The following is a 16,872-nucleotide window of genomic DNA, read 5'->3' on the forward strand; positions in this document are numbered from 1 at the left end:
CGCCTGTTAAGCCAGCCCCGCCCCGGGACGCGCGCGCCCGGCGGTCTCGATCCAGCGTGGCCCGCCCCCTCACCTCCCGCCCAACCAACAGCCACTTCCTGCCTCACTCCCGACCAATCTTCACGCTCCACGAAGAATAGCCGTAGGGGGTGTATGGGACGGTGCGTAGAGCGATGCCCACGCCGGCCAACCGGATGTCGGGGCTTGCGCGGGGGGGCGGGACTTGGCGCCGGCTGTGGCTACTCAGGGGCCAGGGGCGGGCGCAGGGCCGGGCTTAGTGCGGTGGGGCTCGCTCGCGCGGCAGCGGTGTCCGAGGGCTTTTGGTTCTGCGGCACGTGACGGTCGGGCCGCCTCCGTCTCTGTCTTTACTGCGGCGCGGGGCCAGGTGTGCGGGCGGGAAGGGGCACGGGCACCCCCGCGGTCCCCGGGAGGCTAGAGGTGAGACGGGAGACCTGAGTGCGTCCTCGGGCCTGTGAGGACCCCGGGGGCTGGGAGCGCCTCTGCGGCTGAGGGGTCGGGCGTGGCCGGGGACTAAGGGGTCGGGCTGGCTCTTGAGGGCCCAGGCCCTGTCCGACGCGCCCGCCGTGAGCGGGGAGGCCCGAATTCGGGCCTCTTTGGTTGGGGAGTGGGCCCAGGCCGCGCCGCCGGGGTCGGGAGGCGTGGCAGGTGGCCCTACAGCCTTCTTTGACCTCTGGGAAAGCTGACTTACTCCTACGGCTTTGCTTCTAGGGCTTTCTTAGGCCTCTGCCTGCTGCCTGGGCAGCCGCGAGGTGGGCTGGAGTAACTGGGTAAAAGTGTAGAGTGGAATCGGGCCTGCTGTGTACCCCTAGTAGTAGGGAAGGATGGTATTAGACCGAGAGGGAATGTTTAGGATTAGCGTTACAGTTTAATATTTGAAAATCCAAAAAGAAGACTGGACCCTAGCTCCGTGAAGAGAAAGGGGAATGTACTAGAAGGAGAACACGCAGTGGTTGAGAAACTTAACAGTTACAGCACCTATTCTGGAGGGGAGTCATCCAGCTGGAGATGGACAGGGCGTTAAAAGCAGGAAAGCAACCGAAAACTCATCTAATGCATCTGTTTTTACAGTGGAGGCCTAGAGGTGTGAAATGACTGACCCAAGGTTATGCGATTACTTTTAATGATGGTGCTGGGATTATAGTTCAGGGATAGGCAGTGCAGTGGTTAACGTTAAGGCCCTGGCTCAAGTCTTTCATTGGTCATTTGTTGCTCTGTGAACTTCGGCAGTTTTCTTACCCTTTGTGCCCCCGTTCTTGTCAAGTAATGGATATGATAACACCTGATGGATTTGTGAGGATCAAATTCAGATATGTATACAATAAGGGAAGTCCGACATTTAGTAACTGCCCTATAACTGCAATACATTATTATAATCTGAATGCCTTTGGACCAATACACTGCCATCCTAGTGAACTGGTTCAGTCCTGTTTCCCAGGACCTGAAGTCACAGTTACGGTGATGGAAGAAACTGGGCATTGTGTATTAACTGTTAGGTATGACACAAGTGATTGCTGGTTGAGGGAAGTTAAACTGAGCTTAATATTAAAAGATTGAGAGGACAAGATGAACTATAGTTAAGTCTTTTTACCTCTGATTTAGGAAATGGAAGATTTTGCTTAAGTTTTTAATTAGTTTTTTTTTAAGGGGGAAGAATTTTATTGATCTTTAAAATCATTCCGTATCTCAGTCTTTTCCCAATATTGTTTGAGGGTCATGAATAGAATCAACTGCCATGTTAATCAACTGTTGTACATTTGGTATAATTATACTTAGAGCAGAGGTAAAGGACTATGTGGGAGTTCTTTGCCTCAACCAGGGTGCACAAACAAGCCTGGTAACTGGGTCATGAGAATGCTCGAGTGAACTGTGTGTGGGGTCAGTGTTGCACAACAGAAATTTTCTGGCTTGTCTGCAAGTGGGTGTCAGCATTCCCCCACACTTTACTATCTTGACTCCACAGTTCATTTAGCGCATTATCTTCTCAGGGCCACAAGGGGTAAATGTTTTGACAAAAGTCGTTGCTGCCGTTTTGGCAATCACACTATTGCATCCTTGTAGTTAGAGTTCTCTTTGCCCTGGAAGACAGCTTAAGGGGATGAAGTGGCAGTTGGTGAGCATGAATTGCAGGCTCATTAAACTTGAATTGTGGGCCCAGTGTGGTAGCTTTTTTTTTTTTTTTTTTGATGCCGAGTCTCGCTCTGTCACCCAGGCTGGAGTGCAGTGGCGCGATCTCGGCTCACTGCAAGCTCCGCCTCCCGGGTTCACGCCATTCTCCTGCCTCAGCCTCCCGAGCAGCTGGGACTACAGGCGCCCACCACCACGCCCGGCTAGTTTTTTGTATTTTTTAGTAGAGACGGGGTTTCACCGTGTTAGCCAGGCTGGTCTCAATCTCCTGACCTCGTGATCCACCCGTCTCGGCCTCCCAAAGTGCTGGGATTACAGGCTTGAGCCACCGCGCCCGGCCCTGGTTTCCGTAACTTTAGGAATAAGAAGTCTCCTGGGTTCTTCACCTTTAGGGGGCAATTGGGAGGGGCAGATAAAACGGTGAACATGGAACTACTTTAAAAAGTGGAATGAATTGGCTGAGCACGGTGGCTCTCACGCCTGTAGTTCGAGCACTTTGGGAGGCTAAGGGGGGCAGATTACTTGAGGCCAGGATTTGGTGACCAGCCTCGCCAACATGGTGAAACCTTGTCTCTACTAAAAATACAGAAAAAAAATTAACCTCTAGCTACTCGGGAGGCTGAGACAGGAGAATCACTCACTGAACCTGAAAGGCGCGTAGGTTGCAGTGAGCGGAGATGGTGCCATTGCACTTCAGCCTGGGTGACAGAGTGAGACTCCATCTCAGAAAGAAAAAAAAAGTGCAAATAGAATACATAGTTCATAATAACTCCTAGGAAATAATAAAAGTACCTAAACACAGTTATAACCTATATAGCTTATGGTAAAACTTGTCAGGAAAGTCCTGGTTGAATTCTTTGTTACTGCAACAGATGCACTTTTTTTTTTTTTTTTTTTTTTGAGACTGAGTCTCCCTCTGTCACCCATGCTGGAGTGCAGTGGTGTGATCTTGGCTCACTGCAACTGCCGTCTCCCGGGTTCAAGCAGTTCTCCTGCTTCAGCCTCCCAAGTAGCTGGTACTACAGGGCCGCCATGCCCGGCCCATTTTTTTGTATTTTAGTAGAGATGGGGTTTCACTGGGTTGTCCAGGCCGGTTGCGAACTCCTGAGCTCAGGCAGTCCGCCTGCCTCGGCCTCCCAAAGTGCTGGGATTACAGGTGTGAGCCACTGCGCCCGGCCCTACTTTTTTTTTTAGAGACAGGGTCTTGCTCTGTCATCCGGCTGGAGTGCAGTGGTGTGATTATTGCTCACTGCAGTCTTAAACTCCTGTGCTTGTTGGTTCAAGTGATCTTCCTGCCTCAGCCTCCTGAGTAGCTGGAACTACAGGCGGATGACACTACTCTTAGCTAATTTTTTTTTTTTTTAATTTTTCATAGATACCTCACTTTGTTGCCCAGGCTGGTCAAGCGATCATCCTGCTTCCTCCGACTCCCAGAGTTCTGGGATTACAGGTGGGAACCACCATGCCAACCAGGAGACCAGAAATTAAGCTCAGCTTTCTCTCCCTTCTTCCCTCCCTCCCTCCCTTTCTTTCTTCATTCTTTTTAAAAACTTTGTGGTACCTGTTTCTGAATTGCTTATTTTACTTAGCATATTGTCTTCAAGGGTTCATCCATGTTACAGCTGGTGATGGGATTTCCTTCCTTTTTGAGGTTGAATAGTATTCCATTGTATGCCTATGCCACATTTGGTTTAATCATTCATCCATTGATGTACATTTGGGTTGCTTCTGACTCTTGGCTGTTGTGAGTAGTACTGCTATGAACATGGGTCTGCAAATATCTCTGAAACTCTGCTTTCTTTTTCTGTTTATTTGTTTGTTTGAGACAGTCTTACTCTGTTGCCCAGGCTTGAATGCAGTGGTGCCATCACAGCTGACTTTATTTTTTATTTTTTGAGACAGTCTCACTCTGTCGCCCAGGCCCAGTGCAGTGGCATGATCTCAACTCACACTGCAAACTCCACTTCGCAGTTTAAAGCGATTCTCCTGCCTCAGCCTCCCGAGTAGCTGGCCACCACGTCCGCCTAATTCTGTTTTTTTTTTTTTTGAGACGGAGTCTCGCTCTGCCGCCCAGGCTGGAGTGCAGTGGCCGGATCTCAGCTCGCTGCAAGCTCCGCCTCCCGGGTTTACGCCATTCTCCTGCCTCAGCCTCCCGAGCAGCTGGGACTACAGGCGCCTGCCACCTCGCCTGGCTAGTTTTTTGTATTTTTTTTTTTTTTTTTTTTTGAGACGGAGTCTCGCTCTGTCACCCAGGCGGGAGTGCAGTGGCCAGATCTCAGCTCACTGCAAGCTCCGCCTCCCTGGTTCACGCCATTCTCCTGCCTCAGCCTCCCGAGTTGCTGGGACTACAGGCGCCCGCCACCTCGCCCGGCTAGTTTTTTGTATTTTTTAGTAGAGACGGGGTTTCACCGTGTTAGCCAGGATGGTCTCGATCTCCTGACCTCATGATCCACCCGTCTCGGCCTCCCAAAGTGCTGGGATTACAGGCTTGAGCCACCGCGCCCGGCCGTTTTTTGTACTTTTTAGTAGAGACGGGTTTCACCCTGTTAGCCAGGATGGTCTCGATCGACTGACCTCGTGATCCGCTCGTCTCGGCCTCCCAAAGTGCTGGGATTATAGGCTTGAGCCACCGCACCTGGCCCTAATTTTGTATTTTTAGTAGAGTCGGGGTTTCTCCATGTTGGTCAGGCTGGTCTTGAACTCCCCACCTCAGGTGATCCACCTGCCTTGGCCTCCCAAAGTGCTGTGATTACAGGTGTGAACCACCACGCCCAGCCTGCCCAGCTAATTTTTGTATTTTAGTAGAGACAGCGTTTTGCCATGTTGGCCAGGCTGGTCTTGAATTCCTGACCTCAGGTGATCAGTCTGCCTTCGTCTCCCAAAGTGCTGGGATTATTGGCGTGAGCCACTGCGCCTGGCATATTTTTTATTTTTATTTTTTGAGGAGGTGGAGTCTCTCTCTGTGGCCCAGGCTGGAGTGCAGTGGCGCCATCTGGGGTCACTGCAACCTCCACCTCCCAGGTTCAAGCAATTCTCCTCCCTCAGCCTCCTGAGCAGCTGTGGCTACAGATGTGCGCCACCACGCTTGGCTAATTTTTTGTATTTTAGTAGAAACGGACTTTCACCATGTTTCCCTAGCTGGTCTCAAACTTCTGAGCTCAGGCAGTCTACCAGCCTCCCAAAGTGCTAGGATTACAAGCATGAGCCACCCCACCCTGCCCAATGGCTCACTTCAGCTTCAACCCGTCAGGCTCAAGCTTCTCCTACCTTAGCCTCCTGAGTAGCTGGGACAACAGGTGTGTGTGCTACCATGTCTGGGTGAAGTTTTCTTTTTTTGATTTTTTTTTTTTTTTTTTATTATACTTTAAGTTCTAGGGTACATGTGCATAACGTGCAGGTTTGTTACATATGTATACTTATGCCATGTTGGTGTGCTGCACCCATCAACTCGTCAGCACCCATCAATTCATCATTTATATCTTGTATAACTCCCCAATGCAAGCCCTCCCTCCTCCCCCCTTTTTTTGATTTTTTGTAGAGACAGGATCGTGGTTTTTGTTTTGTTTTGTTTTGGTAGAGACGGGGTCAGGCTGTGTTTATGTTGGCCAGGCTGGGAAATAAGGTCTTAATCGAGGGAGTTGAAGATTCTTGGGGGAATGGCACGTAGAGCAGCTGTGGAGGGAGAGGGTGCTGATTGCTAGCTAAAGACTTAGACATTTTTGCAGACATGGACTCATGATAGTTTTTGGGTGATGAGTCTATCTTGTTGTAGGATAGCTTGAAAGAGGAGGAAGAAACTAGAGGCCATAGTAATGTAAGGTAACATTAAGTATCCTGATGTCAGTAATGGAGAAGAATGAAAGACTAGGATTGATCGGGTGACTGTGTGGTCAGAGGATGTGAGGAGAAAAGGACATCTTGTGTGTGTGTGTGCACACATTTCTAATTGTATATCTTCTACTTGTTTTCTCCCCCACCTTTTAGCTATACTTTCTCAGGGCCAAAAATGAAAATTTACCTGCTACCGACCACATCATCTTGTGCATCTGTGTAGCTCAGTTTTTATTTCTTTAGATCTGTGGTCCTTGGAAAGAGAGCCCACTACCACCCAAGACACGTCTAATATAATACACAGGGCACTTACGTGGTTAGAAAATAAGAGATGAAAGTAGCTTGTTGGCCAGGCACAGTGGCTCACTCCTGTAATCCTAGCACTTTGGGAGGCCGAAGTGGGCGGATCACGAGGTCAAGAGATTGAGACCATCCTGGCCAACATGGTGAAAACCCGTCTCTACTAAAAATACAAAAATTAGCTGGGTGTGGTGGCGCACACCTGTACACCTGTAATCCCAGCTACTTGGGAGGCTGAGGTAGGAGAATCACTTGAACCCAGGAGGCGGAGGTTGCAGTGAGCCAAGATAGCGCCAGTGTACTCCAGCCTGGCGATAGAGTAAGACTCCATTTCAAAAAAAAAAAAAAAAGTAGCTTGTTTTGTCCAGGTGCGGTGGCTCACGCCTGTAATCCTAGCCCTTTGGGAGGCTGAGGCAGGCAGATCACCTGAGGTCAGGAGTTTGAGACCAGCCTGGCCAACATGATGAAACCCCGTCTCTACTAAAAGTACAAAAATTAGCTGGGTGGTGGCGGGTGCCTGTAATCCCAGCTACTGAAGAGGCTGAGGTAGGAGAGAATTGCTTGAACCTGGGAGGCGGAGGTTGCAGTGAGCTGAGATGGTGCCAGTGCACTCCAGCCTGGGCGACGGAGGGAGAATCCATCACAAAATAAATAAATAAATAAAGTAAATATATAAATTTTAAAAGTAGCTTGTTCTTAGTTTAATATTCTTGTTGAGTTCTAAAACACTAATTTGAAAACATGTCTATTGTTGATATTTGAGCAACAGTATCCATATTAAACCTTTAATGTGAGAGGAATTATCTGCTGTGTTACTTATTTATTTATTTTTTTTGAGATGGTGTCTTGTTCTGTCACCCAGGCTAGAGTGTAGTGGTGCGATCTTGGCTCACTGCAGGCTCCGCCTCCTGGGTTCAAGCAATTCTCCTGCCTTAACCTCCCAAGTAGCTGAGACTACAGGCACCCACCATCTCGCCCAGCTAGTTTTTGTATTTGTAGTAGAGACAGAGTTTCGCCACGTTGGCCAGGCTGGTCTTGAACTCCTGACCTAGCGATCCACCTGCCTTGGCCTCCCAAAGTGCTGGGATTACAGGTGTGAGCCACGGCGCCCTGCCATCTCTGTTATTTCATTGTAATGTTTTAACAGGTACCCATTGTAAATTAGTGTATGAAAGGGCTTTTGTCTGTTGTAAAGCACTTTACAAATTCAAAAGTTTGTTGGAAATTGTATTTGAATGCCCCACATCTGTGTAACCAATCCTCTCTATATGAGGATGGTTGTGTATGTTTCAGTTTTATTTTGAAATTTTCTAGAAATGGAATCTTCTAACTGATTTTGGGGAAACCCTTTATCCTCTCTAGGCTGCTTTTTCTTATCTATAAAATGAAATAATAAGTTCTTTTTAGCTCTGTGATTTGAAAGCTTTAATTTTAAATGAGAGAGAGAGAGGTAGTGGTCTTTATGAAGTTTGATAAGTGGCAATACATTTAACTGATTTTGCTCTTTTTATGTGTAGATCATGGAAGGGAAGTGGTTGCTGTGTATGTTACTGGTACTTGGAACTGTTATTGTTGAGGCTCATGATGGACATGATGATGATGTGATTGATATTGAGGATGACCTTGATGATGTCATTGAAGAGGTAGAAGACTCAAAACCAGATACCACTGCTCCTCCTTCATCTCCCAAGGTTTGAAATGGTCTTTGAATCTATTCCTTTTACCTCTTGAGATGATAAAATTATGAAGATAGCCAGGTGCAGGGACATGTAGTCTCAACTACTCAGGAGGCCTAGGACAGGAGTGTGAGTCCAGCCTGAGCAACACAGGGAGATACCATATCTAATAAAATATAAAAGAAAAACATCATGAAGATAAATTTGGAACATTTTCAAAGGCAAAGCAAAATTTGCTAAAATACTTATTGATCTCTCTGGCAGCCTTTGTTATATCTTGCTAAAGGCCAATTATATGGGTTGAATTTGAAGGCTAGCTATGAAATTTTTGTAACAGTTGAAAGCAAACCAGGATATATGGTTCTAGGTAAAAAGCCATGTTGCTGAAAATTTAAATTTTTAATTCATTTATATATTTAACACAGGTTACCTACAAAGCTCCAGTTCCAACAGGGGAAGTATATTTTGCTGATTCTTTTGACAGAGGAACTCTGTCAGGGTAAGTGTTTTCCAGAGAAATATATCTTAGAGGCAAACATTACGTAAATAAGATGGGATACTGGATTCCTTTTTGGATAGCATCTTATATAGTGAAATGTCTAACTTTATTTTATTTTATTTATTTATTTTTTGAGATGGAATTTCACTCTTTTGCCCGGGGTGGGGTGCAATGGCATGATATCAGCTCACCACAACCTCCACCTCCTGGGTTCAAGTGATTCTCCTGCCTCAGCCTCTGAGGTAGCTGGGAGTATAGGCATGTGTCACCATGCTAGCTAATTTTTGTGGTTTTTTTTTTTTTTTTTTTTTTTTTAGTAGAGATGGGGTTTTAACATGTTGGCCAGGCTGGTCTTGAACTCCTGATCTCAGGTGATCCACCTGCCTCAGCCTCCCAAATTGTTGGGATTAAGGCGTGAGCCACTGCACCTGGCTTGAAATTTCTAACTTTAATATCTTCAGTGTTAACATCCATGTAGGAAAATAGTCTTTTGGAATTTGTGGGTTTTACTTCCACTCCTTTCCCTCCCCCACTCTACCCTATATTTTGTTTTTTGATTGAGGAAAAAAAAATCTTCTCTTGATCTTGAAACATCAGTGGAATTATCTCATAGGTTTGGTACTTTTTCATATAGGTTTGTGAGTTGAAGATAATGTATTATCATTAGTTGTGTGACAGATTTAAAGGTTGGAAGTAAAGTGGTTAAAGAGGTTAAGAGCAGAATAAGTCTTATTTTTATGAGTATTTACATAATTTTCCCTCGCAAGACAACTGTCATTTTTAAGACTGATTTTGAGATTTGTGTTACTTACAGGTGGATTTTATCCAAAGCCAAGAAAGATGATACCGATGATGAAATTGCCAAATATGATGGTGAGAATTCCATTTGGTTTAGATATAATAGCAGATAGAGGTTTGACATGTTGTCTCCATGGCATTTCCTAAGACTAGTTTAAAAGGAAATCATAAACTTTAAGATTTTTCCGGGCCGGGCGCGGTGGCTCAAGCCTGTAATCCCAGCACTTTGGGAGGCCGAGACGGGTGGATCACGAGGTCAGGAGATCGAGACCATCCTGGCTAACACGGTGAAACCCCGTCTCTACTAAAAATACAATTAGCCGGGCGAGGTGGCGGGCGCCTGTAGTCCCAGCTACTCGGGAGGCTGAGGCAGGAGAATGGCAGTGAACCCGGGAGGCAGAGCTTGCAGTGAGCTGAGATCCGGCCACTGCACTCCAGCCTGGGTGACAGAGCAAGACTCTGTGTCAAAAAAAAAAAAAAAAAAAAAAAGATTTTTCCGGCCGGGCGCAGTGGCTCACGTCTGTAATCCCAGCACTTTGGGAATCCAAGGCAGGTGGATCACGAGATCAGGAGATCGAGACCATCCTGGCTAACACAGTGAAACCTGTCTCTACTAAAAATACAAAAAATAAGCCGGGTGTGGTGGCATGTGCCTGTAGTGCTAGCTGCTGGGGAGGCTGAGGCAGGAGAATGGTGTGAACCCGGGCGACAGAGCTTGCAGTGAGCCGAGATCACACCACTGCACTCCAACCTGGGCGACAGAGAGAGACTCCATCTCAAAAAAAAAAAAAAAAAAGAGGCTGGGCGTGGTGGCTCATGCCTGTAATCCCAGCACTTTGGGAGGCTGAGGCGGGCGGATCAGGAGATCAGGAAATCGAGACCATCCTGGCTAATGGTGAAACCCCGCCTTTACTAAAAATGCAAAAATATTAGCTAGGCGTGGTGGCGGGCGCCTGTAGTCCCAGCAACTCAGGAGGCTGAGGCAGGAGAATGGTGTGAACCTGGGAGGCAGAGCTTGCAGTGAGCAGAGATCATGCCATTGCACTCCAGCCTGGACAACAGAGTGAGATTCCGTCTCAAAAAAAAAAAAAAAGATTTTTGCATGAAGTTTTGCCACCTTTGTGCATTGCGTAATGTTTCTTTTATTTAAGGTTGAGGGGTGCATGTGTAGCCTTATATTTAATAGGATTAGATCTGTTTAATCACCCGTGCTGCTGAATGTTGGAAATAGGTTATTTCAAGACAGTATAATATACTACAGTTTTAAAAAACCATATCCTAATAATATTTGCCAAATAAAGTGTGTTTATTTATTTATTTACTTTCTTGAGACGGAGTCTCACTCTTGCTGTCCAGGCTGCTGGAATAGAGTGGCGTGATCTTGGCTCACCGCAACCTCTGTTTCTTGGATTCAAGCGATTCTCCAGCCTCAGCCTACTGAGTAGCTGGGATTACAGGTGCCCATCACCACGCCCGGCTAATTTTTGTGTTTTTATTAGCAATGGGGTTTCACCATGTTGGCCAGGCTGGTCTCGAAGTCCTGACCTCGAGTGATCCACCTGCCCTCAGCCTCCCTAAGTGCTGGGATTACAGGTGTGAGCCACCATGGCTGCCCCAGTATAATATATTTATGCAACTAGGAGGTTTTTCTTTGTTTTGTTTTTTGTTTTTTGGCATTTGTAGGACCTTCAGAGGTAGAGTTAAGGAGTAGAACTTTTTTGTTTTGTCTTGTAGGAAAGTGGGAGGTAGATGAAATGAAGGAATCAAAGCTTCCAGGTGATAAAGGACTTGTATTGATGTCTCGGGCCAAGCATCATGCCATCTCCGCTAAACTGAACAAGCCCTTCCTATTTGACACCAAGCCTCTCATTGTTCAGTAAGTGAAATGCTTGTTGGATAAAAGCTTTCTACGAAGGGTAATCTTAGAAGACATTATACAACTTTTATTCTATGTTAAAAAATTATGAGATTATATAACTTGTGGTAGGCATTTTTGGGTGAATTTAAACGCCTCGTAATTAATAGTTTTTCCTGCCTAATAAATTATTTTGAAACAAACTGGTTACTCATTTTTCTGACTGTAAATAACTTGTAGATTTTGCAGAACAAATTAACTGGAAATCTATATTAATGTTCAATTTAATTTTATTTATTTTTGTGGGGTAGCTATTCAAAAACAACAGAAGATGGAATCCTTTGTAAGGGTAAACATTTGACCTATGATAAAACATGACCAAGATGAGGGAGCGAGGAAATACATTAAGAGAGTTTGGATCTTTCAAAATGCCATATGGTTTTCTGCTTTTCTTTCTGATATTAGGTACGAAGTTAATTTCCAAAATGGAATAGAATGTGGTGGTGCCTATGTGAAACTGCTTTCTAAAACACCAGAGCTCAACCTGGTATGTAATTCCCATTTCTGGAATGTAGCTAGACACCCACTACTACCTTGTAAGAATTTTGTAATTTGCGCCAGGTACAGTGGCTCATGCCTGTAATCCCAGCACTTTGGGAAGGCGAGGCAGGCGGGTCACGAGGTCAGGAGATTGAGACCATCCTGGCTAACATGGTAAAACCCCGTCTCTACTAAAAATAAAAAAACTAGCCAGGCGTGGTGGTGGGCACCTGTAGTCCCAGCCACTCAGGAGGCTGAGGCAGGAGAATGCCATGAACCCGAGAGGTGGAGCTTGCAGTGAGTCGAGATTGCACCACTGCACTCCAGCCTGGACGACAGAGCAAGACTCCATCTCAAAAAAAAAAAAAAAAAAAAAGAATTTTGTAATTCTTGTGAAAATAAAGGCTTCCTCCTGCTGTTTAACTTTTTTGATGAGTTGGGAATATTGACTTTGACACTAATGTGCTTTTTATTCAAAGTGTAAATTACAGAGTTGTTACCAACTGTTTTTATCTGAATTTCTGGTTTTGCTTCTGTGTAAGTTTTAGTTTTAGCAAGATTATTTGTTTGTTTTGTGAGGAAGCAGTAACTGTCTAGATGTGTGCATTACTTTTTTTAGGCACTTAAATGTTATTTTAAATTTACTGATGATTGCTTGTTATTCCTTTTCACTAAACAAACTTGTAGTTAGCTTTTCCAGTAACTGTCATTAATATATTTGGAATTTTATAAGAGGAATTACCATACACTTTTGAAACGTTGCTTTTGAACACTTTGACTGCAGTGACTTCAAATACTCCTTTTTTGTTTCTGAAGGATCAGTTCCACGACAAGACCCCGTATACGATTATGTTTGGTCCAGATAAATGTGGAGAGGACTATAAACTGCACTTCATCTTCCGACACAAAAACCCCAAAACGGGTATTTATGAAGAAAAACATGCTAAGAGGCCAGATGCAGATCTGAAGACTTATTTTACTGATAAGAAAACACATCTTTACACACTAAGTAAGAAAAACCATTAGTTTGGGGGCTTATGGTATTACATATTTATCATCCATTTACTTTAAAGATTGTATATCTGGCTGGGCACTGTGGCTCACACCTGTAATCCCAGCACTTCGGCAGGCCGAGACAGGCAGATCACCTGAGATCAGGAATTCGAGAACAGTCTGGCCAAACTGTTGAAACTCCATCTCTACTAAAAATAAAAATATTAGCCAGGTGTGGTGGCACATGCCTGTAACCCCAGCTACTTGGGAGGCTGAGGCAAGAGAATTGCTTGAACCCAAGAGGGAGCCAAGATCATTGTGCCACAGCACTCCAGCCTCCAACACTCCAACAGTGAGACTCCATCTCAAAAAAAAAAGTAGTAAATCTGGAGAGTACCCCAGCCTCCAAATAAGAAGAATCTCAGCCTGGTATGGTTGCTCATGCCTGTAATACCAGCACTTTGGGAGGCCGAGGCGGGCGGATCACTTGAGGTCAGGCATTCGAGACCAGCGTAGCCAATATGGTAAAACCCCGTTTATACTAAAACTACCAAAATTAGCTGGGCATGGTGTCAAGTAGCTGGTGTAATCCTAGCTACTCAGGAGGCTGAGGCAGCAGAATTACATTAACCCAGGAGGCAGAGGTTGCAGTGAGTCGAGATCGTATCATTGCCCTCCAGCCTGGGCGGCAGAGGAAGATTCTGTCCCCCTTCACTAAAGAAAAGAATCTCTTTAATATCTTAGTTGGGAAATGACCTTAATTTGTCAGCATTAAAAGAAGCTTCTTGGCCAGGTATGGTGGTCCACACCTGTAATCCTAACACTTCGGGCGCTGAGTCGGATGGATTGCTTGAGTCCAGGAGTTCCAAACCAGCCTGGCAACGTAGAGAAACTCTGTCTCTACAAAATATTAAGAAATTAAATGAGTACAGTGGCATGTGCCTGTAGTTTCAGCTACTCAGGAGGCTGAGGTAGGAGGATTGCTTGAGCCCAGGAAGTCAAGACCGTAGTGAGCCATAATCTTGCCACAGCACCATAGCCTGGATGAGAGTGAGATGCTGTCTCAAACAAAAAAATACACACAAAAAAACAAAAAACTTCTTTTCCACAAGAATTGAGGTTCAAGATAATTTTAAGAATAGGTATTTTTGGCCGGGCACGGTGGCTCATGGCTGTAATCCCAGCACTGTGGGCGTCCAAGGTAGGCGGATCACCTGAGGTCAGGAGTTTGAGACCAGCCTGGCCGACATGGTGAAGCCCCTTCTGTATGAAAAATACAAAAATTAGCTGGGCGTGGTGGAGGGTACCTATCATCCAGCTACTCAGGTAGCTGAGGCAGGAGAATTGCTTGAACCCTGGAAGTGGAGGTTTCAGTGAGCCAAGATTGCGACAGTACACTCTAGCCTGGGCGACAGTAAGACTCTGTCTCAAAAAAAAAAAAAAAAAAAAATCGGTGTTTTTTTGCTGGACATGGTGGCTCACGCCTGTAATCCCAGCACATTGGGAGACGGAAGTGAGCAGATCACTTGAGGTCAGGTATTCAAGACCAGCCTGGCCAATATGGTGAAACCTCGTTTCTACTGAAAATACAAAAACTAGCCAAGCAGAGTGGTGGGTGCCTGTAATCCCAGCTACTCGGGAGGCTGAGGCAGGAGAATCACTTGAACCCGGGAGGCAGAGGTTGTGGTGAGCCAAGGTCATGCCGTTGCACTCCAGCCTGGGCCACACAATGAGACTCCGTCCCCCACCCACTCCCCCAAAACAAGGTATTTTTTTTTTTTTGTATCCTATAAAGAGCTTTTCTGATCTACCTAATTTCTTCCTTTTTTTGTTGTTGTTGTTGTCGAGAGATGTTGAATAATATAATAAGTTATACATATAATTATACATACATCCAATGAAAATAGTTTTTCAGAAGTATCTTGTAGTTGAACTTCTTTGGATACTCTAATACCTGGACAATTGACAATTGAGTTGAATCATTTTGATATAGGTTTATTTTGGTTTGTTTATTGAAGCTTTTCCTGCTAGTTTGAGATCATAAATAGGCATGCTTCTTTCTGAAGAATATAATAACCTTTTTTTCTTTTCTTTTTTTTTTTTTTTTTTTTTTTTGAGATGGAGTTTCACTCTTGTTGCCCAGGCTGGAGTGCAATTGCGTGATCTCGGCTCACCACAACCTCTGCCTCTTGTGTTCAAGCGATTCTCCTGACTCAGTCTCCTGAGTGGCTGGGATTACAGGCATGTGCCACCACGCCCGGCTAATTATTATTATTTTTTTTTTAGTAGAGACGGGTTTTCTCCATGTTAGGCTGGTCTCAAATTCCTGACCTCAGGTGATGGCCCGCCTCAGCCTCCCAAAGTGCTGGGTTACAGGCATAAGCCACTGCACCTAGACTACCTTTTTAATTTTTTTGAGGTGGAGTGTTGCTCTGTCACCCAGGGTGGAGTGCAGTGGCGTGATCTTGGCCTACTATAACCTCTGCCTCCTGGGTTCCAGTGATTCTCATGCCTCAGCCTCCTGAGTAGCTGGGATTACAAGCTTGTACCACCATGCCCGGCTAATTTTTCTATTTTTAGTAGAGACCGGGTTTCACCATGTTGGCCAGGCTGGTCTTGGACTCCTGACCTCAAGTGATCTGCCCGCCTCAGCCCCCGAAAGTGCTGGGATTACAGGTGTGAGTCACTGTACCCAGCCTAGAATATAATAACCTTTTTTCTTTTCTTTTTGTGATGGAGTCTTGCTTTGTTGCCCAGGCTGGAGTGCAGTGGCGCCATCTTGGCTCACTGCAACCTCCACCTCCTGGGTTCCAGCGATTCTCTCGTCTCAGCCTCCCTGGTAGCTGGGATTACAGGCACACACCATCATGCCCAACTCATTTTTGTATTTTTAGTAGACAGGGTTTCAGGGTTTCACATTGTTGGCCAGGCTGGTCTTGAACTCTTGATCTCAGTTGATCCGCCCGCCTCGACCTCCCAAAGTGCTCGGATTACAGGTGTGAGCCACTGTGCCCAGCCTAACCTTTTTTTGTTATTTCCAGAAGTAATACATATTTAAGGTATAGAAATTCAGAAGCCATAAATAAGCAAGAAGAAAACACTTCAAGCGAGGGAGAGGGTTGAAGACAAGTTGGTTAATTGGTATAGAAATACAATGAGGTAGAAGGAATAAATTCTAATATTTGATAGTTCAGTAGGGAAATTATAGTTAGAACAATTTATGGTATATTTCAGAATAGCTGGAAGAGAATTGTAATGTTCCCGATACAAAGAAAAAGTAAATGGAGTCAGGTGCAGTGGTTCAAGCCTATAATCCCTGCACTTTTGGGAGGCTGAGGTGGGAGGATCACTTGAGGCCAGGAGTTCTAGACTAGCTCGGGCAGCATAGTAAGACCCTGTTCCTACAAAAAAACAATTATTCAGGCTTGGTGGCATGTACCTGTAGTCCCAGATGTTTGGGAGGCTGTGGTGTGGAAGGATCCCTTGAGTTCAGGATTTCGAGATTGCAGTGAGCTGTGATTGGGCCACTGCACTTCAGCCTCAGTGACAGAGTGAGACTGTCTCTATAAAATAGAAAGAAAAGGTAAATGTTTAAGGTTACAGATATTTCAATTACTGTGATTTGGTTTTTTGTTTGTTTGTTTGTTTTTTGAGATGGGAGTCTTGCTCTGTTGCCCAGGCTGGAGTGCAGTGGCCTGATCTTAGCTCACTGCAACTTCCGCCTCCTGGGTTCAAGCGATTCTCCTGCCTCTGCCTCCCGAGTAGTTGGGACTACAGGCGTGCGCCACCATGCCCGGCTAATTGTTTTGTATGTTTAGTAGAGTTGGGGTTTCACCGTGTTGGTAAGCCTGGTCTCAGACTCCCAAGCTCAAATGATCCGCCTGCCTCAGCCTCCCAGAGTGCTGGGATTATAGGCATGAGCCACCCGGCCCGTCCAATTACTGTGATTTGGTCATTACACATTATATACACCTGCCAAAATATCACACGTCCCCCAAAAATATGTACAAGTATGATATGTCAATAAAAACATAACACAGGCCGGGCACGGTGGCTCAAGCCTGTAATCCCAGCACTTTGGGAGGCCGAGACAGGCGGATCACGAGGTCAGGAGATCAAGACCATCCTGGCTAACACGGTGAAACCCCATCTCTACTAAAAAATACAAAAAACTAGCCGGGCGAGGTGGCTGGCGCCTGTAGTCCCAGCTACTCGGGAGGCTGAGGCAGGAGAAT

The 16,872-nt window shown here is 45.6% G+C and overlaps 1 protein-coding gene across 5 annotated transcripts in view; it reads left to right on the forward strand.

The window, feature by feature from the left end:
* Window positions 1–16,872, forward strand: part of CANX (calnexin) — a 34,595-nt gene that overhangs the window by 655 nt on the left and 17,068 nt on the right. For 2 of the 5 annotated variants that reach the window (XM_030926720.1, XM_030926721.1), the window contains exons 2-7: window positions 7,794–7,967; window positions 8,378–8,451; window positions 9,266–9,324; window positions 10,984–11,125; window positions 11,570–11,651; window positions 12,461–12,653. In XM_030926720.1, the coding sequence (XP_030782580.1) occupies window positions 7,794–7,967; window positions 8,378–8,451; window positions 9,266–9,324; window positions 10,984–11,125; window positions 11,570–11,651; window positions 12,461–12,653 (724 nt within the window). Of the gene's footprint in view, window positions 1–241; window positions 439–3,520; window positions 3,596–7,793; window positions 7,968–8,377; window positions 8,452–9,265; window positions 9,325–10,983; window positions 11,126–11,569; window positions 11,652–12,460; window positions 12,654–16,872 lie in introns of those variants that run through there. The other 3 variants (XM_030926723.1, XM_010380974.2, XM_010380975.2) reach the window with 3 other exon arrangements.

Source organism: Rhinopithecus roxellana, chromosome 3, assembly GCF_007565055.1.
Source record: "Rhinopithecus roxellana isolate Shanxi Qingling chromosome 3, ASM756505v1, whole genome shotgun sequence".
NCBI classification, from domain to species: domain Eukaryota; kingdom Metazoa; phylum Chordata; class Mammalia; order Primates; family Cercopithecidae; genus Rhinopithecus; species Rhinopithecus roxellana.